Raw genomic sequence first — 26944 nt, 5'->3', positions numbered from 1 at the left:
AAGAAATGGTGACACCTCAACTATTCACTGTCTATTGACTGAAGTCTATTGACTATTGACTGACAGTACAATTCTGAATAGACTAAACGCAAAACCCAAAAAGCAGGTGGATGTAAAGACAATGAGAAAGAAAAACTATATTTTCCAAAATGCCAGAAAATGGATTCATAACAGAAAACACTGATTTATTCATGTCATTAAACTGACCACATATTGTCATTACTTCCCTTTGTGTCCTTTAAAAGCAAAGTAGTGTTTGTGAAACATGGATTCATTTTTAAGAAATCCACCTGTTAAACTATAAAGATATTTTGATTCTCACCCTGGCCTGAGGCATGGGTACAGTTTGCTTGTTCTCCTTTCACCTGTGTGGGTTCTCTCCAGGTTCTCCAGCTTCCTCCCACAGTCCAAAGACATTCATAGTACTGTAGGTTGACTGGTGATGCTGAATTGCCTGTAGGTGTGTATGTGAGTGTGTGAGGTTGTTAGTCTCCATGTGTCGGCCTGTGATCGCCCCCGCCCTCTGTCAGCTGGGTTTGGCTCCAGATGCGTCTTCCCAAGTACCACAAATGTTCAGCCTCCAACTCTTCTTTTAATAAAAGTGAAAATTACTTTTGATCTCCAGTGTAAAGAAGAAATTTAGCTGTAGCAGATTTTTTTTAAAGCCATGTAAGTGTCAGTTTGAATGAGAAGCAGCGAAGTGAGAGTCTGTTAATGTGTCAGCATCCTCTATCAAAAGGGGGTTTCATTAAATCGAGTGTCAAATCCACCGAGCTTAACATGCAGGTTTGACATCTCATTCTGCACCAGCACTACTGCTGTCAGCGCTGACACACCCATCACACCGACTTCCTCAGTGTGTCTGTGTTTACCCTCGGCAGCAGACACGTCGCATACGCCTCACTGGGAACAGGACGAGTGACCCCCGACTATTAGAAAGTAACAAAGGCAGATGTGAGGGAGGACGGACGTCAGCTTCTGCTTAATGCTTTTCCTGTTCAGCGTTACAGGAATTAATTTTTTGCCCTTTCTTGTTCTTTTCTTCTTCTCTTATCTTTTCTTCACACATCAGTGGTTTTGACCAAACCTGTGACCTTTTCCACCCGAGACACTGCGTGTTCCTTTCTGCACAGTCCCACACTGTTACACACACAGTTCGTTGATTGTAGGTTTAAAAAAAAGCTAAGATTGGACACGGGTTGACAAAAGAACACTGAATGAAGAATGTAGGATCATTGACGGCTTTATTTGTGTCCTGCACACTCTTTGTTTTCATCATTCCTTCGATTTCCCTCCGTCTTTGTGTTGAAAATATGGACAACGGCTTAAATGAAGCTGCCAAACTTGCTTCTCCCTGCAGACATCAACATATTCCCCACCTTCAAGCAAACTGCAAAGCGTAATTATACAAGCACATGCAACAGTGTTCCTCCGGGACCCTCAATAGACGGTCGACCAAACCTATCTCACCGCAAGCCCATGCTTCAATAGTCAAAATGAATTACCCAGAGCTCATTTGGTCAGTTCAATCCTCCTTTTATCCCAAAGGTCGTTGGCCAAAACTTCACTCAGCAATCTTAACATTTATGTGGAACAATGAGCTGCCAAGAGTCAGAGCGTCCACTGCTCACCACAGGAGAATGAGAGGCTGCCAGTCCCAAATTTTAAATGGAATTGGGGGAAAAAAATCATACTTTTACTCTTTCTAATTAAAGCCTTTTACGAATTATTATTAGTTAATTAATTAGAGGCTGCTGTATTCTGGTGTGCTTTAGAGGAGACAACAGGGGTCTCATTTACAGCCACATATCAGACAATGTCAGCTACAGTACGGCCTTCCTATTTCATATGTAACTACCACATGTTGAAACTCCTTGATGCCCATGATGTTTTAACATCTTGATACACAACAACAACCTCCTTTCTTTTAGAATAAGGGATGTCTGATCATCCCAGAATCGGAAAGACTGTTTTGACCTCTCTGATTCTTATTCCTTACACCTACTGTTTTTCACAAACTCTTCACTTATAGAGGAACTTCCAGGAACTATGTTTCTATGTGTTACACTTGGCCACTTTAGGTTAGTCTGGACTGATGTTGTGCTGGTCTTTGATTCAGCAGCCAGTCCGCCTCAACTACACTGACAGATCTCATGTTTCTTCCAGAAGGCTGCACTCGACAGGTCTCTGGGGTGATTCCCCTTGTGCCCCCTGTGTTACCTGTGTTACCTTTTGTTACCTTTTATTACCTTTTGGTCCATCCCTCCATATGCTCTGGGAGTTCCTGCCTGTTGCTTGTTTTTGGCACGGGGTCTCTCCTCCCACTCTCAGGTGTCATATATATTCTCCTTGACTCCTCCAGTATCTGTCGCTGCTCTGCTTCAGAATCATTTATCTCAGCTGTCGACTCATAGTGCCGCAAAAAAGATATCATCCCTGCCTGGCTGTACTGCCAGCCTGGCTGGAATCAGCCCAACAACTGGACTTACATGTTTTGGATGTAATTCACTGGATTTATCCACTGAGTAAAGGGTCCAGTATTGTTCTGAGGGAGTTGGCGATAGAAAAACTGAAGGAGTGTATCCAGCTGTCTGACCTGGTTGTGTTCAGTTGGCAGTTTCTGTCATTTTGCTCTTGTGGTTTTTTGGTTGTTAATTAGTAATAATAAATCATTTGATCAAAAAAATATGGACAGCAGCTCCTGTAGACTTAAGACTGGCTCGGACTCTAGGTTTTTCCAATCATATAAGAGGTCACTCACCTCATTATACCAACAGCATTAGGTTTTTGCAGCATTAGAATGATGGACGAGTCACTTCCATCTCAATCATAAAAGGGCACCTAGGTCAGAAATAGTCTTGGGACTGCAGCTAATGAATGTCCATCAGTGAGCTACATGTGGATTTTCTTGATTAAATGTTTGTTTTATAAAATGGTGAAAATGTTCATCATCATAATGTAAAAGCTCCAGATGCCATCCATCCACTGTCAGTTCCATTGGCTGGAGCTGATCCCAGCTGACATAGGGCGAGGGCAGGGTTTCACCCCAAACAGGTTGGCGGTCCATCACTAGGCGACATACAGAGACAAACAACTCACACACACTCACATTCACACCTACGGGCAATTTAAAGGTACATTGTGTAGGAATTACTCCCATCTAGCGTTGCGGTTGTATATCGCAAGCAACTCAATCGTATTTTTCATGCTGCATTCATGTGAAATTGGGCAGACGGCAGACGGACGACAGCCGCTACATGTAACGGCATAAACAAGCCACTATGTAAACAAGTGGTTCATCAGCACGAGGCAAAACAATACACGTGACAATATGTTGTCATGGCGATGTCGTATTGTTTACCTGACCCACGTTTTACCAGCTTTCTCTCGACTTCTGTGACTAAAATGACATCTGGTTTGTTACCGACGGCCGTCTGCCCGACTGCACGTGAATGCAGCATCAGTGTAACGCTCCATTCCTCCTGACTGAATGAATGAATGATATGAACGGCAAATTCAGAGCTTACCGGAACACTGATGGGGGTGATTACTGATTAATGAAAAACATACTTTTGAACGAAATAATTGATTTTTGTGAATAGATAACAGGAGAAGTTACACAATGTCCCTTTAAAGTCTCCAACCAGCACCAACGTACAGCCATCAGGATGCCATCCTCATAATGTTTGTTTGTTGCTGATTTACAGCCCAAAAGATATTTAATCAACAATAACATTTAGCAAAGCAGTGTAAACTCACTGGAGTTGTTTGGTGTTTTTCCAAGAGAAAATGACTAAACGACTATTGTGAATTAAGAGTCGATCGAGCCAGCAACAAGAACACAAGCTGTTCTGTCAGAATGCAATGTTGTTTGTCTAGCTATAGTAATTAGACTGAAGAAGAAGAAATTAATGAAACTGAATTAGACGTTTTGATTTATTGATGAGAATATTGCTCCAATATACAAGAGTGTAAGTGAGAAAAGTCAAAGTACAGCAACTTCCAGTGTCACGCCTTTAGTGCAGCAGCACTAAAAAAAAACAGTTTTCTGGTCAATTTGGCTTCTTGTCATTCTCTGGTCTGTAATAGTTTTCTTTTATAACTCTGAGCTTCATCTGGTTTATGCTCAGTCAGCAGCTCCGAACACTCGGCAGGGTTTTACAGAATATACAGTCAGACTGTTAAAATCCAGACACTTTAAACCTTCCGACTCGTGTCTCAGCCTCCACAACACTGGACACACACAGTCACACACACAACACATGCCCTTTATACACACCAGAGAAAATACACAGCCGGTCTTCAGCATCTGCAGCTTTAATTCTCAGTCTCATTTTGTGACCTTTCGGAATATGAACACAAGGTGCACAGGAACAGCCATTTCATTTAACATCTTATATAAAAAATGTAATGATAAATCAACACATTACACCCTCCCCCCCCGTCTCTCTCTGCTTCGGCCACTTGGCAGGTGTTTGTGGCATATTTGCTGAGGCAAACACAAAAATTGATTCTTTTTCCCCAATAATCGATCACAGCTGAATGTGGAATATGTAAAGTTGTTTTTTTATTCACTTGAACAACTGCAGCCATCAGCAGAAAACAGACTGTTGTTTCTTCCCTGCCACAGTCACGTGACAAAACAACACACTTGAAGATGTCACCTTGACTATTTTGTGAACTAATACAAAAACCAGCAGATTGACTAATGCAGACAGTAGTTGCAGCTCTTTCTCACTCTGTCATCTGTCCCTCCCTGAGTTTCTCCTTCATCCATGCTGTTTATATTTGCCCTTGTCTCCTTCACAAGTCGCCACACTTCTTTATTTTTGGCATCCGGCAACTCACCCGAGACCAGACACATTTTCGCCTCCTCCCTCCCGTCTAAGGGTTCAGATGATCGTCGGCTCCCCGAGCTCTTCCTCCAATCACAATCACCCCTGCCCTACTCTGGACCCTCCTAGTCTCAGACCGTCTGCCATGAGGACTCATGCACACATGCAGCCTGCAGGGCGAACACACACACACACAGACACACACATTCACATTCACCTCTCTTGCTATGTTTTCCCTGCATGGGGCTGATTGTCTTGTGATATGTGTTGTTATTGCTCAGCTGGACAGCCTCTCTTTAGTCCATTTCATGATCCTGTATGTAGGTTTTGGACTCGATTCATCAGGGTTAGCCTCGTCATCTCTTGCCCCCTGGGTGTCATGCACTTGTCTCCTGGTCATGCCCCTTTGTGCTATACAACATAATCAAAATCTTACCTGATCTCTCCTCTCAACTGCTGACAAAGTTAAACCTGTAGAGAGGGACATACTGCTCACCGACTGAACATTGAACATCAAACATCATCACCCCTCCAAACAACGCCATCCCATCCAGACTGTTCTTGTCTGATGGTGGAACAAGCTGCCAGATTTTATCAGAGCAGGAACATCACTCTATCGATAAAGATCTGTTCAATTCATTTCTTCCTAGAGCACCTCATGGCACCTTAGGATTTTTTTTTAACCTGACATCCCTTTATTTAATAGATGTGGTGCTTAGTTCTAACACCAAGGTCTTCTCTGCAAACTGACGTGATTTATCTCATCAGCAGACCCTTCTCCAAGTGAGAGCTGAAACATAAAGTGTCTCTCATGTTTCTATTTGCAGCTGTTTCTATTATATCTGCAGAATAAAATCAACTTCACAAACATGAGCCACAGAAACACACTGAAACAGTATTTCAAACTCAAGGGGACAATGAAATTGATTAAAATGACATAAAACTGGATTTTTAAAAATAGATAAGATGAAATAAAATGCAGATCAACATAGACTGTAGGCTATAGTCATGTAATCTAAGAAGGAGACATGAGGTTTCCCACTGTCACCTTCAGACTCTGCTAACGACACTAGTGTCGATTATTTGTCAGTGTCAGGGCACTGGCCACTGGCTCTCACACACACACACACACACACACACACACAAAGTAAAATAAAGCACACTCATATGAACACACATGTATGTTTGGAAAATCCAATTCCAACAGGCCCCCAGACTCACACAAAAGTGACTGATCATGAGTTGACAAGGGGTCCTGCAGCAGTGTAACACACACACACACACACACACACACACACACACACACAAGCACACACAGTGGGAGGAGTTCGACAGTCTTCAGGTTCGGTGTGTTTTCTGAAGGAACCAGTTTAAAGGTTAATGAGGCTTCACAGCTTCAGACTGAATATTTCAGCTCTGAACTGGGGGATTTTTTTTTAAAATCATTTTAAAGACACAGATGTGAGGTTGAGGGGGAAGGAGGAGGAAGGAAGGAAGGAAGGAGGAGGCGGGGACATGGTAGTTTGAAGTTTCTATCTCCTCCATTTGGACAGAAATCTGATAATTCCCCGAAGACTGTGCGACACTGACAGAGGAAGGACAAACAGAAAGAGGAGAGGACAGACAGACAGAGACAGAGAGTTTGAATTTGTAACAAAGCCAATGTGATATTTGCTCAGTCTGTTGCAAACTAGTGTCAATTATGTCAATTATTGAACATGTGTACAGTGAAAAACAAATGAGGTAAAAAAACCAACTTGCTCTACTTTGACAAGAAGCTAATCTATATAAGTATCTATAAGAGTCACTTTGACTTGAGGTCAGATCAGAATAGAATACATTTCTAAAATCTTCATCTCGTAACAATTTAAAGCTGAAGTGTCAAACATTTGTCTCCCCCCTCAGGCAGGGAGGGTAATTACACACACTGTTAAATACAGAGGGATTTTCACAGTTCCAAAGCAACACTTCATTATGTAAATAGAGCAAATGTGACAGCTCCAAAGCCCCACTCCAAGTACTGTATTTATAAATACAAACTTGTCACCTGCTTGTCTGCTGTCTGTCTCCTCTTCTCTATTAATGCTGTCCAACAAAGAAAAGTCTCACCCATAGTGTTTGTTCTGGCCTTCAGTCACTTTCTGTGGAGCATCAGAAACTTTTCTCTCTATGTTTCCTGCCACAGATGTGGTCGATTTGCTGCTACTTCGTCTCGTCCTCCACAGTGGCTCTGAGTCCTGTTATCTACTGTATATGGACACTGTGAGCCTGGAGGCTCGACCAAACCACCTGTCAGAGAGCTGCATGATATTTCATACATATTTCATAAAGGAACCTTCAGCATTTTGGTCTGTGTTGCATGGGGGAACATGATAATTGTCTGAGGAGTAATGCAGCTGTGTGTCGGGTGGTTAATTGAGCTTCTATGGTAAACATATAGTACACTACACATCAGCTTTTTATTTTTTTTGTAAGTGTGCCTGTGTGTAGGAATATGGCAGTTCTTTAAAGCAGAAGTAAGCGGAATGTTTGTGTTAATATAAGTCTTAAATAGTTATATCTTCCGACGGCAATCACTTGTACTGTATAGAGTGTTTGGTCTGAAACACGGGTCTGTCAGTCACTCTGCTCTGCTGTAAGCCGAGGAGAAAACTTTCCTTGTATCCTACAACCTTTATCCAATGAGGAGAGAGAACGGCATAAAGGGGCGGTCCTCTCTGTGTGTGCAGCCAAGGGATGCGCGTGAATGTGGTGACGTAGGGACGAGGGCGGGGACTGCTAACTCCATCGGCTGACAAGAAGTTAGCCAAAACGACCGGATCGCTTACTTCTGCTTTAATTGGAAAAAAGTAACTTCAAACCGATATGAGCTTTTATCACTTTGTCTAAAACTAGTTTTTGGATGTTGCACATTTGCACATCGGTCCTCTTGCTGCTTCTCTAAACTGACAGCCAACTTATTTGAGTCAACTGCAGCTCACACACTGATTGAAGATCAGTATCTGACACAACCCTGCACCAAATAATCACCATATCACTGTGTCACCGTCTGCCTCAGATTTTCCATTTGCTTTTCTCATCAGTTAAATTTCAGTTCCCTGCTACCGTGACGACTGTGGTGATAAATCAAGACTACGGATATTTGTGTTGCATCTTACTCCTACCCACACATTTTCATATGTGTGCAATAAGGGTTTCAATTTGAATTGGCCAAGTAATATTAATCTGAGAGGAGGGTGAAACATCTGCAGACACGTTTTAAAGAAAATATAGAAGAGAAAAGTACTATAACCAGACATTGGCTTATGTTTCTGTTTTTCATATTCTTAGATAATGAAAAAGAAAACTGGAGCTCAAACTAAAGGACAACAACATGGCTTCCCCAGTGGCCAGTGTTTCGTTGTGGGGAGTTTGTGTTTCTTTGTGGTTGGTTTGAGATTCACTGATCCATCCACACATAGACCGTGTCCATCTGACAACTGGGCTGCAGGGAAACACTTCGTCATCTGTCTGTGTGTGTGTGTGTGCGCGCACACTGATGACATAGCTCTCAGCAGTGAACAGCACTTCAAGAAACTTTCATCTCCTCTGGCCATAAAACCAGATTTTTGTTGTCATCTCTTTTTTCTTATTTCCGCCATCTGCCTCTCACTGTTTTGTCTCCTCTTCAAGCTTCACTCTTTTCTTTTCTTTTGTTCCCTTCCTCTCACTCACTCTCCTTCTTTGAACTCTGCCTGAGAGTCTGAACACAGTGCCAGTGTTCAGACTTACAGAGACTGAGCTTGTGTTTGACAGCTGGATTTTGGAGCAAGTGAAGTTCTGTAAAACTTTGATTCATACTTTTTTCTGTGAGGTGTTCTACATACTGATGGATGTTCTGGTTTATTTAGGCCGTAACACAGTGGGGGATTCAAATGATATTTGAATTAAAAGAAAAACCTAAAATAAAATATGTCATTTTGACATTTCCACTGTATTTCCATCTATTTCCTCCAACACTGCGCTTCATTTGAAGTTAATGTATTATATTGTTTATTGAGGACAGGGACAAAACAGGAGACAGGAAAAAACTATAAACAGAATACATCTAAATCATCAGTAGACTGAAAAGTGTGACGAGGACACCACATCACATCAGTTACCAAACCTGTTTTCAATCCACTGTGGTTGAAGTGAAACCCTCAACTACAGAATCAGAATCAGAATATATTGATCCTCAGGGGAGAAATGACCTGGTTGAGTTACAGTTGCCTCCTCAGCTAAGAATAGAGAATATGAAGTAAAAAACAAGGATAAAGAGGGAAATAAAGATAGATAAATACACAAAATATAAAAATAAACAGTGTATATATGATGACATGAAAATGAATATGGGAAGAAATATGTAAGAATATGGGTTCTCAAAAGTGCACTTAATTCAAATGAGACCTCTGGTTTTCTCTTTCAACCTGGCTGGCAACTTTTGACTTTAGGTTCCTGTGAATAAGTGAAGCTTGTTGTCCACAGTTACATGATGTTGTTTGGAGCAGCTTGTTGTTGTGGAACCATGTGCAGACCTTATACAGATGTGGCAGTAATTGGTGCCATTAAAAAAACCAAATGCTGGACCCTTGAAGACAAACCACTGTAGTGTAATGCAAAGAAATGGTTTCACTTTAAGCCTCTTTGCCAAGACAACAAAAACAACTAATTTGTCTAGAAGATGCTTCAGAATATATTTTTAAAAAAGTTCAAATATGATGAAGCTGTAGCAGGCTGCCATTAAAGATGGCTGTAACCTCCATAATGTCACCCACAGGTTTCAGTGGTTTTGAAGCTCACCATCTTGACAGCGTCTGACTCCATCAAATGATCCAAAGCACCCATGCTTTTAATCATGCAGAACTTTGAACAGTCGCCATGAATGAGTAAATTAGCTGTGGAGACCAGAACTGTTTTTCATACAAGCCAAACATAGTGTTTATTTCTGATGTAAAACATTCATGTGAGTTTTTGGCACTTCTATGTTGGCTCCAATATTCAGTCATGAAGGTTTGTTCATGAGTGCAACTGCTGCCATTAACCTGGATTTCTATTGTTTTTGTCAAACGACACCATGTTATCAGCGTCGCCAGATGTTGCAATAGTGCTGTTTTTATTGTTAAACTGAGAAAAGTCATCAGCTGAGGAAGTTGATTTTGTAAAACAAAGATTGTATCGACTCCGACAGAAGATAATTTGTTCATCAATAGTGCAGTGCTGCAGGACGAACTGTTCTAGTTCAGGCTGACAGCTGGAAAACATGACGCCTCTGTGACATGAAGGAACCGAAGAAAAACTAAAGGCGGGGGAAATAAGATCGACTTGAACACGGAGTCAAAGGTTCAGCTGTTCAGAGACTTAACTGAACAATCAGTGGAGAGGGGAGGAGAAGATGAGGAGAACGAGGCAAAGAAGATTGGTTTTTTTCTGAATGCAAGGAATTAACGGAGGTGAGGAGAGAGTAGGAAAGGAAGGAGAAATGAGAATTGATGAAGGGACGGAGCGAGGGTCAAAGGCAGAGGGTGCAGCTAAAGACGTGACAGGAGGACAATGGAGGGAAGAGAAGCAGGAGAATAAGAAAACGTCCACAATAAGACGTTTGCACTTTAAAGCTGTTCTCATGTGAAGATTTTCAGCACAAACTGCCCATAGTCAAACACCTATAGTTGAATGAAGGCAGGTGAATCTCTGCTTCTTCAAGTTTAAACAACAAAATAGCATCACAGCAACATCTGGAGAAAGGGGTAACATCTGTATTTTATCATCACATGGAGTCACACTGTGTTTAGACCCTGCACTGTTGGCAGTTTTATAGATTCAGGTTAGATTAAGCAACTTTTGTCCCCTCCTTTATAAAGATGTCACGACAAACCTACAGTAGATACACCTCAGCTATTTTCCACAGTCAGTGACAGAGTCAGATCTTTTCTTTTGCTTCTTGGAGTCTCTCATTTTAGGAGGATTTAGCAGGATTTCATCAGCAGCTTCAAAGTTAACATGTTATTTTAACAAGCCGCATTTAAGTCTGTTTCAAACTTGTCTGAAAATAAAGAAAAAAAACATGACAAAAAACTTTTATTATAAATTCACTTGCATTAAATTAAGGCTGATGAGAGCACAGACACAAACTTCATCTCAATCCTCAATTTAGCACATTGACTATGATTTATCCTAAAAGTGATCTCTTAAAAAAAAAAAAAAAGCATTCATTCTTCTCCATGTAGGGATAGTTTTGTTTTTTGGTCACATATTTTTGAAATAATTGTGTGAAGTTGCAGCTCTGCAGTGGATTGACAGCCAGAGAGCTGTGGGTGGTGAAAAGTGACACAGAAGGAGGAAGGAAGAAGGAGGGGAGGTGGTGCTGTGTATGGAGGAGCTGAAGGAGAAAACAAAGAGGTTGGACGGGGACGAGACAGATCCAGGTGTTGAGAGGAACAGCTGCACCCTGTGTGGATAAGAGAGACAGTTGGAGTCAGGTGAAAAGTAAAGATGTGGGATGTGAAGTGAAGAAGAATAAGAAAAGAAGAAAAACACAGCTACTTGTGTATAGACCCCTTCAGCTTTGATTTTCAATTTAGGACACTGACCTTTTCCTTTTACTTATAAATCTAAACTCAATAACTTATAATGACAAAGTGAAAAAATGTTTGTAGAAACCTTTCCAAATTTACTGATAATATGGACCCCTTCGAAAATGAGATGGCACATCTCAAGGGGCTATCCTGTAAAATAAAGTCAAATAAAGTCAAATTATTCAAGTTAAACCCTCCTTAAGTTCTCTATAGCTGCTTCCAGTCTTCAAAGTGTCCTTGGGACAAGATAATGAACCTCAAACTGCCCCTGATTGTTCCTTCAGCTTCGTCATCATCATCAAATGAGAGTGTGAATAAAGGCTTTAAATCATCTTTAAGACTGGAGAAGTGCTTTATAAGTGCCGTCCATCTCCATCACAGCTGCTGGTATCAGTCTGCTGCTGGTTTAGACGGTCTATTGATGTCCAGTACTCCGTGACCATGACATCTCACTGTGACAGTTTCTCCTTGCCGGCTCTATTTTTACCACCACCAGCGGCTGCTTGTGTTTCTGAAGCCTGAGATTCACTGTGAATGTAGATTAAAGCCTGTGTTTGTCAGCAAATGGCATAAAGCTGCTCTGTAATGGTTTTATTTGTGACAGACATTACATCTTCAAAGCAGCTGCTATTGCTGGTGTTACCTGCCTTGTGTTATTGAGGATGGTTAAATGATTCACATGATCAGTGTCAGTCAAACATATAAACAGTGTTTAATTACAGATGAGTTGTATATTGAATCATCTTTGGCCGCTTATGATGCGAGGACAAGATCTAAACTGCATGTGTTGATTGACTGTGTTTCCTCTGGTGCTAAAATAAGTTGAAAAATTTGAAGTATAGCGACGGTTAGTTTGATAAAGTGGGAGGAAGAAGTGATGAGGGGTGAGGTGATGCGACGGGGGGGCAGCTGTGAAACCATATGAAGTGAACAGACGGGAGGACAAGTGCAGGCGAGCAGGAAAAAGACGGCGAGTGTGAATAGCGGGTGCGATGGTGATGTTGACATCCTCGGCTGACGTGCTTCCCTCTGCACCTGAGGTGTTAACGCACAACTCCCATGATGCACTGGGGGATAAAGATGCTAAGAGGAAAGTGGTGGGTTTGTGGGTTCACTCCAAGTTGGAGCTGGAGAAGAGTAAAGGAGCAGTTCAACATCTTCTTCTCTTTCTGTTTGAGCTTCAGGATGTTCATACCGTCCGAGCATGTCTGTAAATATTAGTGAAAATATTAATGAGGTCAACGTTCAGTTTGTACTGTAGAAACATGTTGAGTTAATAAAGCAGTGTTTACAGAGAAACCCCCACTTATTCCAGCCTCTGAGCCTCATTTACTCGTCTGGGTTAAGTTCTTGTCAACACCTGCTTTCACACTGACAGTTACTTTTAAAACAGGAAACATTTTGACTGTACAAATTCAACATATTATCACCACATGGCCTGAATAAAGAGCCAAGTTAAACTTTTTGTTTAATCCAACTGACAATAGAAATAACTGTAATTACAGTGTTTAAAACAAAGTTAGAGTTATTTGCAGTAAAAACACATAATGAAATCCAAACAAAATTATTATACTATATAAAGTGAGCAGCCTGGGCCATCCTAAGTAACAAGTGGTAGTTTTGGGACAGTGAGCACAGGAACGTGGGCCCTGCTGGATGATCTCAGGCAGCGCACAGGCTCATGGGGGGTAAACTGATCATGGACACGGGAGGAGCCAGACAGCTCAAGTAAAAACAAAACAAAACAAAAAGCAATAAAATCTTAAAATCACACAGTGGCAGTGCTCTGTTTAGTCTCACATCGTGTTTCAAAGTGACAAGATCATTCATGTGATTTATTAGGCCTCAGGTGCGATGCTGTACCTTTGTGCTTAGCGGCTGGCTGTAGCTTTGTAAAAGTGAGGTCCGTAGAGAAAGAGAAAACCTTGTAGCTGCTCAACAGAGAGCTGGAGTGGAGGTCAGATGACACAGGAGTTTAAATCTTTTTCCCTTTTTTCTTTGTTTTCTGTCCTGCAGCCGACCAGTGAAGAAGACCTCTGCCCCATCTGCTACGCTCACTCCATCTCTGCCATCTTCAAGCCCTGCTCCCACAAGTCCTGCAAGTGAGTCCTCACACACACACACACACACACACACACACACACACACACACACACACATGAGGAAACTGCAAAACCCTTCCCAGCTCCTTGTTTCTGTTTCTGTGTCACACCGGCATTCATCAGTCATTACATGGCTTTTTTGAAATGCTGAATTCTGATTGGTCAATCACTGCATTCTGAGGACCGTTGTTCGCTGATTTTGCAATGTGTGCAGATTTACACTTGCAATTTATTGATCAATGAGATCGCATTTTAACCAAAACTTTGTCCCACATTATTTATTTCATTAGTAAGCCGCGTAATAAGCTGGATAATGTAGAGTCAGCGGGTTGTTATCGAGGAATAAACCCCGACAGGATGGACAGAACCCCGACACAAAGCGTCTGCTCACTCTACATTATCCCTTACGTAACATGTCGTCTGTTTGAGCCAAAATATCACTTTCAAATATGAATACACAATTCTGAATCATCACGAGCATCGAAGATGTTTTCATTGAAGCAACAGCAACGTTGGTTAAAATCAGTTTATTTTCCACCTGCTCATCAACCATCACTTAAGTTAGGATGAGTATTTACAGAGAAGCTGGAGGACTAAATACAGGTATCAATACAGATATTGATGGATAATATTGACGAGTGCTGGTCAATAAGACGAGGTTTCATTTATTGGGAGACACATTAGAGTCATCCTCTCACCCTGCACCCTGTCGCTTCTAACCCCTAACACCTGCAGAGAGCAAATATGAGACAATGGAACAATATCTGAGCACAACTCAGCAAGATGTTATTGGTATTTTTCCAAATTACAAAACAGCAGGACAAACCTACAGTAGATAAACCTCAGCTATTTTCCACAGTCAGTGACAGAGTCAGATCTTTTCTTTTGCTTCTTGGAGTCTCTCATTTTAGGAGGATTTAGCAGGATTTCATCAGCAGCTTCAAAGTTAACATGTTATTTTAACAAGCCGCATTTAAGTCTGTTTCAAACTTGTCTGAAAAGAAAGAAAAAAAACATGACAAAAAACTTTTATTATAAATTCACTTGCATTAAATTAAGGCTGATGAGAGCACAGACACAAACTTAATCTCAATCCAATCCATTTAGCACATTGACTATGATTTATCTTAAAAGTGATCTCTTAAAAAAAAAAAAAAAAAAAGCATTAATTCTTCTCCATGTAGGGATAGTTTTGTTTTTTGGTCACATATTTTTGAAATAATTGTGTGAAGTTGCAGCTCTGCAGTGGATTGACTGAGCTATAATAATGTAAAAAAAAAAAAAAAAAAAAACTAGTTACAATCTTCTATATGCATATTAATTATAGTCACTTTTTGACTTCTTCCTTTTATGCTCATGTATTAGAATAATTTAAACATTTTTACACATTTTCACATCAGCCACTGAATTATTCATCACATTATAAATCTCTCCGTTCCCTCAGCTCCTCCACAGCAGGTCAGAGATCAGGGGCGACTTTAGACATGTCTCATCTGTGTTGGATGTGGGTGGGAAAGTGCTTTGTCCACTGTCATTCCTGCAGGGGAGGAGGTTGGGGTTTGGTTGTGCTGCTGGGGTCTTCCTTATTTAAAATGCGCCACAGAGGAACAGCGTCGTGTGTGCCACTGCTGAGTCGGCAGGGAAAACAGAAAGCATCCACACGTCACATGAGTTTGATCTTTGAGCTCCAGACACAGGCCACTGAACTTTTCTTAATCCGATACAGATCCTATTGAAAATCGATAATCTTTTAATATCTGATTCATAAAAGTCTTGTCACAAGAGGTGCATGCATGGCCATATAACTGTCATTAAATGACTGGCTCATTATCACCATTATATCCACATAAATAATGTATGTGGGCAGTTAATACAACATCATGCAGATAATTACACAATAATATACTGAGTTGAGATTACAATGCTTTTATAAAGATATGCGGATTTTCATGACTGATGGTATAATTCATGGTAATTAACTGACTAATTATTGACTCTCATGCCCTGTAACTATGTTTATGTTCTTCAACTACAAATAGTACAAAAACATGTTTATCAAATATAAATATTTAGAAAACACAGTTTTTTTTATAGGAAAAAGGGAGTCTGGTGCAGTTTCAATGACACACACACATAGTGTGGCTGAGGCTGCTGCCTTCAGACTTGAGTTGACAGCGTTTCATTCACCTGAAGGCCTCATCGATCCAAACAGCTGACGCACGCACGCACGCACGCACGCACACACACACACACACACACACCTAACGTCTCAGAATATACTTTCACATCAACCACATTGTATATTTGGATCATAAATATTTTATACTGTGTATATCCAAACACGCACGCACAGCTACAGGTGCGTGTGAGTCAGCTGTTTGCCAACTGCTGATTGCAGCTCTGTGGGCAGTCGACCTTGGTCCAATTCATACCTCAATACATATTTCATGTTATCCTGGAGGTGCGCTTGATTTAGCTGAGCTGGCACACCGGTGCAGCAGGTGTATGGATGATTGTGGTGCTGATTGAGAGCGTGTCACGGGGAGGAAACAGCACAGAGTCTAATCACCTCCAAGGCCAAAGTCAGGCTCCTTTTTACCCTCCGTCCGTCTGTACTGTTGAGCCGTCTCTATTTACTGACTTCCTGCTTCTCAGTCACAATTCACTCCCCCTGTGAGGTTTCCTTCTAGTTGCAGAAGCTCATACTTTAACCTTACAGTGGTGAAACTAGGGCTGATGTTCCACTTCAGGATATTTACTTCAACACTGTAGGTGTAAATGTGATTCCAGTGGCCTCATGTTCATCATCCTCAGAGTTAAAACACATCAACACAATAAAATCTCAGTAGAATACCAGAATTGTCCTCCCCCCGCCTCCCATTTCCTGTCTCTCTCAACTGTCCTGTCAATTAAAGGCAAAAAAGCCCCAAAAATATACTTGAAAAAAAAACAACCTTCCAACAGTGTGATGTCTTTTGAAGAGGAGAGCGCACACCTGTGTTGATGAGGTGCTCACAAACAAAAAATGAACAAAGGCAAAAAAAAAAGGGGAACGTGGCACACCCCGTAGCCTCGGATGCAAAAACTATTTATTGAAGCTTACATACCAGCGTTTCGACCAACAACGAGGTCTTCGTCAGGGTGATGTAACATGAAGTCAGGGAGCCTCCAATAGATGAAATATTTACCTCGTGGTGTTATTGATTCACTGGTCCTTCACAATTTTCTGGCCTGATACTTAGATGAATATTGTATTTGCTACACAAAATTCAATTTAACAGATATTCTGTTGTCTTTTCCACCAGAAAAATGTGCAGAGAAATATCTGTTGCCTCTGAAAATGAGTTGTATTGTTTAGTTGATGAGCATTTATTTATTTAATTAAATTCATACAAAAACAACAAAGCTGTTCCACAGGGCAAACAAACCAGATCAAACACATTGTCAGTGATTTTTCGAGCAGTTGGTGGATTTAGTTTCCCTTGGACATAGTACACAGGCTGTCTCCACACTGTTTCCAGTTTTATGCTAAGCTAAGTTAAGATAAGCTAAGCAGCTGCTGTGCAGACATGACATGTACAGACATTCACAAAATGTTGTAGAGCCAGCATCATGGTGCCGGTAATTAAGACCAAGCCTAAACAGGATTTTGATGCTGATGCTGATATTAGGGAGTAAAAAATTCTGATAACTGATCAATCGACTGATGTTCCTCATGTTTATATAAACACACATTTCCTGCAATGATCTTTCAAACACTTGTGACAAATATGTATTGGAGGTGAAACATTTTACTGTTTAATAATAATAATAAAAAAACTTTTATTATTCAAACTGGCCTGTGTGTAGCACTGCAGTAAATTCTAAAGCCTGTAATGAATAATTACACACTTTCTTTTCACAGGCCCTCATCAGTCTTACACTGTTTTGTGGAGCAAACCAATATAAATGAGATAAACACAAACTGAATGAACACAGCAACCGACGCAGGGTCTCAGCCAGTTTGCCTACAAAGTTTGAAAGCACAAAAAAAGTTTTCACATCAGCTCTTTACAGCCAACGCACATATCTGACACAGACTCTATTAATCAGTCGGCTCTACTGGTATAAAATGTTCTGATATTATTTGTGATGTGTTGAATTTTGAAGCTTTGTATTGAGCAGCTGTTTGTGCACTCTTTCTACAGAGCCTGTATCAACCAGCACCTGATGAACAACAAGGACTGTTTCTTCTGCAAAGCTACCATCACCGGGGTCGAAGACTACAGCAAGCCGGCCTCCTCCTAACATACACACACACACACACACCTGACACAGACACTAGCTGTAAAAATCATTAGAGTAAAACCTGTGTAAAAGACCGATCCTTCAAACACATGTGAAGCACTTCATACTCCAACTTCAGACCACATATCAGTGAACCCAAAGATTTCTCGCAGTGTGTATGTGCGAGTACGGGCAGCCATGTTTGGGAATGTAGATTCATCGTCGACAGCTCAGTGTAATCAATGCAACTTCTTCTTTCTGACTTAAAGAAAAGATGAACTGAACAGAAACAGAGGTGCAAATGGAGCGAACACTGATGAAACAGCTCACGTGTGAGTGTGCGCTATGGTTCATATTGTGTAGTAAACATTACTGAGTTTTAAGAGTAAAAGCTGAAACAGAATGAACAGACTAAAGCCCTTTTCAGATGTGAAGCAATTCCTGTCCTTTGTGAAAGTTAGGAAAAATGAGTGAAACTGTCGATTCACGACTAAACGCCTCACGCGCGCACGGTTCTGAGTGAACAAGCCTCGCTTCAGGCAGATGTGACATCATCCTGCAAACATCTGTTTGCAACTCACCACTTGAAATCTCAATCACTCATCACAGATGATCAGTGATTAATTCACAAAGTGCTTCACAGTTCTGGATCAAATGAACAGCTAATTACAAGAGGAAATAAATAAAATACAATGAAATAAAAAAAAAAACTGTTTAAACTAAAGTTTACAAACTCACTTGTGATTGACAGTTGAGTTTACCTCGTCCTCATTGGAGCCCTGCACAGAGCTGCACGCTGGTCTGAGGTCTGTGTGAGGTGTGTTTTATAAACACCAGTCTTTGAGGGAAATAGCATATGCATGGCTTTTGTGTGTACACGTTCCTTTATATATGTTGCCCCCTGGTGTGTGAGAGGAAGCGTTTAAAACTTCAGCTCTTTATTCTACAGTTGATGATGATCTGAAAGGGGCTTTAGTTAGAAGTAAAGGACCTGCTGGAAACATTTCCCCTTTTTTATATACAGTAAATATGTAGATATAGTATGTTACCCTGCATGTCTTTGCTGTGGGAAACCCATGTAAACACAGAGCAAACTCAACTCCACAGTGTCGACCTCTGTTTGCCAGGTCGTGTTCCAAGCCGCAATCTTTTTGCAGGGACGTGTTGGTACCCAGGAAATGGACACTTCCTCTTTTTCCCGCAGTGAACCAAGTTTACTTTACAGTTTTAGATTCCAGTCTTAGTTTGCAGTGTATGTGATCTAGTGATGATACAGTCCAGTCAGGGCCAGCGTGCACACACACTCTATTATAAATAAAAGTTATAGTGCCGTGAAAATACAGGACGCACACACACAGAGATATATGGTGTAAAAAAAAACAAAAAGAGGAATATATCATGATGTAGTTAGATGACAGGATACTGGGGACTTGGTGTTCTCTGTACCACACACACACACACACACACACACAGCTGAGTGGGCCACAAACGTCCCCAATAAAAAAAACAGCACTCGATTGGAAGACAGCAGCGTCCTTGAGTGTGGAGACTAGCTGTCATATTAGCACAACAATTCACCTCTACCTGTCAGAGCAGGTACACCACACACATACACACACCTACACAAGTTCTTACAGAGGAAGAGATGCACACCACACCACAAAGACACACACAGGCAGGGAACAATGGAAAACTCATACCTCACCTACCTGTGGATGGATTACTGGACAGACCCATTGAGGATGGTTAGTTTTCCTCTTTTTGTGGTTGTTTTGCGTCAGTAGGGGTCCGAGGGCCCAGGGGCCACAGCTTAAAACTCTTTGACAACTACAGTACAAGAGACACAAAAACAGCCGTGAGGAGACCTACTGTTCCCATTTTTTTTTTAAAGTGCAACAGCTACAAACAGATGCCATGTCATCTCCTTAAAGTTGGGGCCTAGTTTCATATCCATCCATTATTACTTCTACCTACAGGTATGCATACACTTTGGCACCAATGTACTGTAACCATGATCAAATAAACTGTATCTCTACCATTACTGGTGCAGGGAGTAGGTCTACAGCCATTCTAACTTTAAAAAGACAGACTTTACATACTTTTAATACTCGGGTTCTTCTAAAGGTGTCGGACAAATGTAGTCTCAACACACAGGAATTCACATTCATGCTATCACACCGTATATAGTCACACACCCCTTCCACTCACAGGAACGTCACCCATGCAGTCCGTTGATAGGTTTCTGTGGTTCAGGAGTGATGGACTGGTCAGGCCAAGGAAGATTCTTCAAAAATGCCAAACTATTCCTTTACTTAAATAAAATCTTGAAACTGCAAGTTACAAAGGACAGAAACTGTACTGTTACTCTATGTCCTGATAAACCTCAATCCAACCTCTGGTGCTGTTGTCATGAATTATTTTAGTCAGATACTGTATGGGTGTGGAAGTAGCTGATTTTCTACTAACTAAAGAGTTAATTCACTCTACGTAAAAGAAAAGACGTAGCTCTAAGTATTATAGGATCCAATTGAAATGATTGTGATTTGTAGGAATGTCTATCTTTACTTTAATCCAAATTATTCAATCCCCCAAAGGGTGAGTGTCTAATATGTACAATGGACATCACTCAACATGTTCAAATCATGACTTTATCATGACTCTTTTTTTTCTCCCCCGGAGGCGTCCAGTTTTGATTTTTTGCAATTCTATTGGTTAGGATCAATGGTAGGGAGTAAGAGGCCCGATCAAATGTGCAAAATACAAAGGAAACTGAAAAAACAAAATCTACCATTAAAATACAAGGTTACTCAAATTTGCGGTTTTCAATAGAAACTCAAATTAAAAACTCTTCAATGGGAAACAAAAAATCTTCAATGGAAATTTTAACTGTGGAATCTAAAAGAAAAAATAAAACATGACAGATCAACCTAGTCATGTCAGCAAGAAAACTATTATTGACATAAAATGTCCTCCTCATCCGCTTATTATATAAATCTTCTATTTAATTTTTTCATTTTAGTGGAGCAAAATTTGTCCGTTCAAATTTCCTTTTTCAGTTTCCTTTTGCTCTCTGACATTGAAACATGGCCTGAGTATCACAATAAGATTTTATTTCTCAATATAATTAGAGTGAATGTATATGAAATGTTGCGTATCTCCAGTTGGAGTAATTCTTAATTACAGCTATATGCATATTTGGACTATATATATATATACGTATATATTTCATTTTTGTAGGATGTTTCACAGTTTATATATCAGTTATTATCTTTGGGAATAAACTGACATTTCTTTCACAGCACTGTAAAAGTTGTTGTTGTCCAAAAGAAAAAAAAAAGTAATAACAATGATGAATTTGGCCTTGCCAAGACCAGCAGAGTGAATTCTCCATGAGCTCATTCTGTTTATCCAACTTAACACTGACAAATGAATGATACAGTGAATAGGCTACTCAAAACCTACAGAGAAGAGTTGATGGTGTAAACTCACAGGTTTTGTTGGAAGGTTTGAACCTAAAGGGCTGTTTGAACCGAATGTTTATGGGTGTCTAATCAATGGTGTGTTTTCAGTCTCTGGGTTTCACTGATGTTTGTGTGTTTGGTCCTCTCACGATGTGAACTGGTAGAGGTACTCATACAGTATTTAAAGCATGTATCAGAGTGAACAGAGTGTTTCTGGTGCAGGTTTACAGAGGAGCTGCTGCTGCTGCTGCTGCTGCTGTTGTTGTTGTTAAGGGGGGTTTAACCGGCTGCACTGAGCAATATTACAGCCACTGTTCATTTGTTGTTTCTGTTTACATATTTACCTTGTTTAGGGGATGTGGGAGGGAAGAAAACGATGCCGGGGGTGGACGGACTTATTGCTTTCCATTTCTCCTTTGTGAGTGAGAGTGCACATATATTGATAATGTAACTGCATTAAATTATTTATCCTAAACCAACAAATCTGCTTTATGTGCTTTTTTATTTCGGACAGGGGTGAAATCAAATTAGAGAAAGATGTTTATCACTTTGCGTTGAGTGGTTAGAGCACGCCTCATACAGGCTCAATGAGCCTTGAAGCAGGGGATTGTTGGTTCGACTGACTGAATTGGTCATCACACAGTGCTGTCAGTCCCTCATTCTCCCCCTGTTTCCTGTCCGTCTCCACTGCTACTGTCAATAAAGGCAAAAAAACCCCAAAATGTAATAAAAACATACTGTATTCAGTAGAAAACATGATTGTTCACACCAATTAAGAGTAGTTGAAAGAGAAATATTGAGGGTTTTCTTCAAGTTGAGAAGGTATTTACAATGTTTTTTGCTTGTTAGAAAAAAATATGGTTGAAAACTTGTTCCTATCAGTTGGTAAACAGCAGTAGGAGAGAAAACTGCTGTGAACAAAGAAAACTTTAGATTATTTTACATAACCCTGGTTTTCTGAGTAATATGAGTGAGATGTCTCACTATGGGATGCACAGTGAGACATCGTGCAAAATATTATGAAAGAGAACATTTCTCTTTTCTCTTGTACCTTTTATTTTAAGACTTTAAGAGCCATTTCTCTAGAGTTCAGACAAGCCTGCAACTTTAAAAGCAAAGCTAAGCTAACATGCTAATGGCAAACAACAACATCCTGTAAAGCAGCCAGCAGCCGCTAAAGTGTTTCTGTGAAGCTGTTGCATCACAGATCACTGCCCCATTCACAGACCTCCGAGATTACAATTATCCATCCACTGACTATGCCACTTACACTATAGGGCCCAACCCAGCAGAAGTAAGCGATCCGGTCGTTTTGGCTAACTTCGTTAGTTAGCAGCCCCCGCCCTGGTCATGGATCTATTGGTCCTCGTCCCTACATCACCAAATTCACGCGTGCAGGTTTATCACACAACATTGTTGCTCATGTTGAAACAGCATATAGCCTATTAAATGTTCACCAGACCTGTTCTCCAGGAATTGAATGGTCACTCAACTATAAGTGCAACACAACCCCGGTCTAAATAGATGTTTTTTTGTTTTCCAAACACAGAGCAGATACACCAAGTTATGTAACACAAATGGCATCACTTTCTTTTGGCTAAAATATTTAAAATGTATATTTCAATAGGCAGTAATTTGTCATTAGCTCACCCACAGCCACCTGGGCCAAGTTGACCCGCATAGCCAACGTTAGTAGTGTCATGGTAACAAGAAAACTCCTCACACTAATCCTCTTGAGTGGGATGTTTAAAGCATATGTTGAGGGGATGATTGGTTGACGACACCAGATTCTGCCGCTGATTGGCTGCTGGGAGACAAGGTGGCCATGCCCTTCAGTATATCCTAAGCTTTTCCCATGTTAAAGGTTACATTGTTGGTTTTGGTAAACTATCATTTATTTCACATTTTGTCCTGTTCATTTTAATTAAGGAAGTTAGTCTTTTGGTTTTGTTTATTTGTCGTGAGACTCTTCCAGCAATAATAATAGGGAGGGTGAGGATAAGTGAGTGTCAGGGCCATGATCCAGGATCAAACAAGGAGCATCCATATTTGGAGGATGAAATGAAAGAAGTGGAAATCAGCACAGAGACTTCGAATGAGCTTGGGACAGCGTACACAAAGAGGCAGTGTAGAGGAACATCTGAGCTGCTGTGTATAAAGTAGAAGCACCCATGTCCTGATGGGTGTCCAGCTGCTGTTGAACCATCCAGAGGAGAACCCCTGACTGAGGTGTGGGAGGGGGCACAGGGTGTAATGCACACTGTGCACAGAGATATAGTTGCATTTCATTGATTTTGGACTGACAGTAAAGAGGAACCTTTTAAATAGGCAAGCTAATTTTAAATGTCCACCTCAGCAAGTATGAAAGCAGCTGACAAACAGATATGAACACAGATATGTAACATGTTGTTTGTGTGTGAGTGTGAGTCACCTGTTGGTCCGTCCAGCAACCTGACACCAGGCTGAGTGGACAGTTTATAGATTGAGACAGGAATAACTGGAGAAAGCAGAGAGAGACAGAAAGATGACGAAGAGGAGGAGGAGAAGGAGGAAAAGGTGGAGGAGAACAGCACAAGGGCACTGATCACACTGAGTGTATTTATAGAGGAACAGGAGCCGTCTTTTTCCCCTGATCGATGGAGAAGCAGAACAGCACATGACCTGTCCACTAATGGCAGCCTGCTGGATGTGTGTGTGTGTGAGAGAGAGAGAGAGAAAGAGAGAGAGTAAAAGAATAAATGGGTCAATGAGAAAGGACAAAGAGAAAATTGCAGTTGTCCACAGAAGCTTGGACCTGAAACTAACACGTCCAGACCCTGTGTGTGTCTGAAAGCATCAAGGGATTTCAAAGACAATCTGCATTAACAGAACTCTGTTCCAAACCATTTTCCACACACGCCCCTGGCAAAGAGCTGTCATACAAGCCGCTTGTCTGACCATCAGGAGCATTCAGGGCTCAGTCTCTCCTTCAAGGACATTGACACGTGGACAAGTGGAGCAGAGGATGGAGCCACCAATCCTGTGATCATGGGACATCATGCTCAACCTGCCGAGACAGTTGCTCTTACAGTATTTGCATTTAGCTTTAGGGTCTTCCACAGGGATCAGTGTGTGCTCTTTGTGTGTACTACGGCTGTGCAGGGATGCCATTATCTGTATCTGTACCCGATCTGTATTTAATCCAAAAATGATCAGTATCAGTATCTGTAATTAGATATAAACATTAGTGGGCATTGTTTTAGTTTCTTTTTGCAACAATTCTTGTTTCTAGATGAATGGACCTAATCAAATTACAAAGGTAGATTAAAGATAGTTATGTTAATTCAGGTAATGTTTCAAAGCAGCCAAGTGATATACCATTGCCATATAGATAATATATTCTGTACTTTTCATCTGTTTTCCCCCCTAATTATTCTTAAAAACTACAGGTTATGGCGTCCCAGCTCGTGCCAGACACAAGGCTTTCACTGCTCTTATATGACAATTAATTATTGCTCCCACCACCAGCGTGAGACTGTGATAGATGAAACACACTGCCAGATGGGTCTGAACTACGCTAAGATAGCAAGCCAAATTCAAAACAAACTGTTGACAGGCTTCAGAAAACAGTTGTCCAAGTGCTGCCGGGTAGAGATGAGGTCAAAGTATCAAGATATTAACTTCAACAATATGTAGCTACTACTCTAGATGTGGCTCTGTCTGAGATGAGGCTGTCACATCTCCTTGGATGAACACACTGCATCTAGGAATTGCATATAAAAAAACAAAAACAAACTAGAGCTTATATTTTCTGAATACTGACAAGAATATTTGGTGTGAAAAATATTCAAATCCAGTGCATTATCTGCACCTTTCTGAATATGTTATTCTGATTTGGGTAAACCCCTATTGTCTACTCTGTGTGTGAACTCTAGTTTAAAAAAATCCAATACAAAATTTCATCATTATGCAGATGACACACAGTTCTCTCTTCCAGCAACAGTTGCCAGTCCCCTGTTGTAGCTGATTGGTGTCTGTGTTGGATTGGACTGGATTTCCTGGAATATGTTTATCTTAATTGCCTCTACAGCGTTAGGGGGAGAAAATACAAACAATACTCTGTCAAAAATTTGTGATCATTTTCTCACTGAGCCTCAGAGGAAACTCAGCGCATGTTCAAATATAACAGACGCCAAGCAGAGTGTAATTTGGGTCGGTTTATAATTGACACCCTCCACTTATAGGCATGGATAACATTTATTTAATATACAACAAATTAAACACTTAAAAGCCAAACTGAAAACTACCAAACTAGTGCTAGCAGGCTTGAGATTTTACTTTGTCTATTTTATTAAACATTACATTATTTATGAAACATGAAATAGACTATGTCACAGCTTAAATCTCAAGCTTCTGTGTGGGTTCTGCATAAAGAAACAATGAAGATCCGACAGAGACAACACTGGGATAATAGCTACTCCACATAAACACTGTATTTGTAGAGTGAATGATGGTTTCTTATCTGACAGGAGTGTGCCTCCACCTGGTGGCCTGAACCATCTCACACGTCCATTCAGAAGATTCTCTGGACGGGAAATGATAAAATAATAACGGCTCAAATGTTTACTGTAAAAGTTTAATTTTTTTTTGTCAATACATATGGATCATTATGCATTAAATGATCATATTATATTAGACTAAATATGATGTGTACTGTAAGTAAATTGTTAAACCAACAAATTACACTGAGGTTCTATGAAAAACAGTTTTGTTTTCCTACATAAGGAACCAGTTAGAACTTTATTTTTAAAGGTCCAGTATTATATAAAACTAACTGTTGCATTGTAGCATCCTATTATGAAGCAGCTCTTGGTTCTATATTAATACCATGAAAGTATCAAAGCCTCAGTCCACAGAGAAACACACAGATAATCTGAGTCATAAAACCAGCTGTCAGAACCTCTGTAACTTTGTGATGTGATGTCACAACCAAGTAGTAAGTTAGGTAATGTTAATGATAGGTCATATCTAAATAAATAGATAATCTATTGCACTTATTATTGTCAAGCTTAAGGTCTTTGATTGTTTTTTGTTTTGTAATGATCAGATTTTCTCCCCCTGTGTGGATAGATGAAGTTATATTGTAGTGAAACTGAACCAGTGTATCACAATTTTTAGGCAGGTTGTTTTATATGCGTGACTGAGGTCATGTTGACAGCACTCTCCAAGTGAGGGGGTGTAATGAGGCTCATACTCTGCAAGGTTGAACTATCACTATTGCTCGATAGTTCAACCTGAGGCCGAAACAGGTGGACGCATAATTTTTATTAACCTGAGGAAAACACTTCACAGCTTTAGTAGAGAAGCGTTTGATCTCCGCTCCTGTGTCTGACAGACCACTGCTGCCTCCTGCAGGACTCTACTTGTACAACAGCTGGACTCAACAGATCTGAATCCTGCTGGAGTTGCTCAGCGTGTAATCCTCGGTTTGTAAAATCAGATCACACAATGGAGGATTACAGAGAACAAACATAATTCCAAAAATGTGCCACTGATAACATGACCCGACTTTGGAGAAAATTTTATAGAAACGGAGTCACAAATGAGTAAATCCTCAAAATGCTGCTAATGATAATTTTCATTATTATTGCCATTAATCCTTTTGTCTAAATATCAGAAATAAATATTGTGCACAAACAATGTCAAAA

The 26944-nt window shown here is 40.5% G+C and overlaps 1 protein-coding gene across 2 annotated transcripts in view; it reads left to right on the top strand.

Annotated features, from left to right (window-relative positions):
- The window catches only part of rnf123 (ring finger protein 123), a 133169-nt gene extending 113987 nt beyond the window's left edge, over positions 1 to 19182 (top strand). For both annotated transcript variants that reach the window (XM_085776775.1, XM_085776776.1), the window contains exons 39-40: positions 13445 to 13530; positions 17718 to 19182. In XM_085776775.1, coding sequence (XP_085632901.1) covers positions 13445 to 13530; positions 17718 to 17817 — 186 coding nt within the window. In that variant the 3' untranslated portion in view covers positions 17818 to 19182. The remainder of the gene's footprint in view (positions 1 to 13444; positions 13531 to 17717) is intronic.
- The last annotated feature ends 7762 nt before the right edge of the window (positions 19183 to 26944 follow it).

This window comes from Trachurus japonicus, chromosome 5, assembly GCF_045865225.1.
Source record: "Trachurus japonicus isolate A0001 chromosome 5, Traja_1.0".
In the NCBI taxonomy this organism is placed as follows: Eukaryota; Metazoa; Chordata; class Actinopteri; order Carangiformes; family Carangidae; genus Trachurus; species Trachurus japonicus.
The sequence above is the reverse complement of the archived record's forward strand: the minus strand, read 5'-3'. Positions and strand labels throughout refer to the sequence as shown.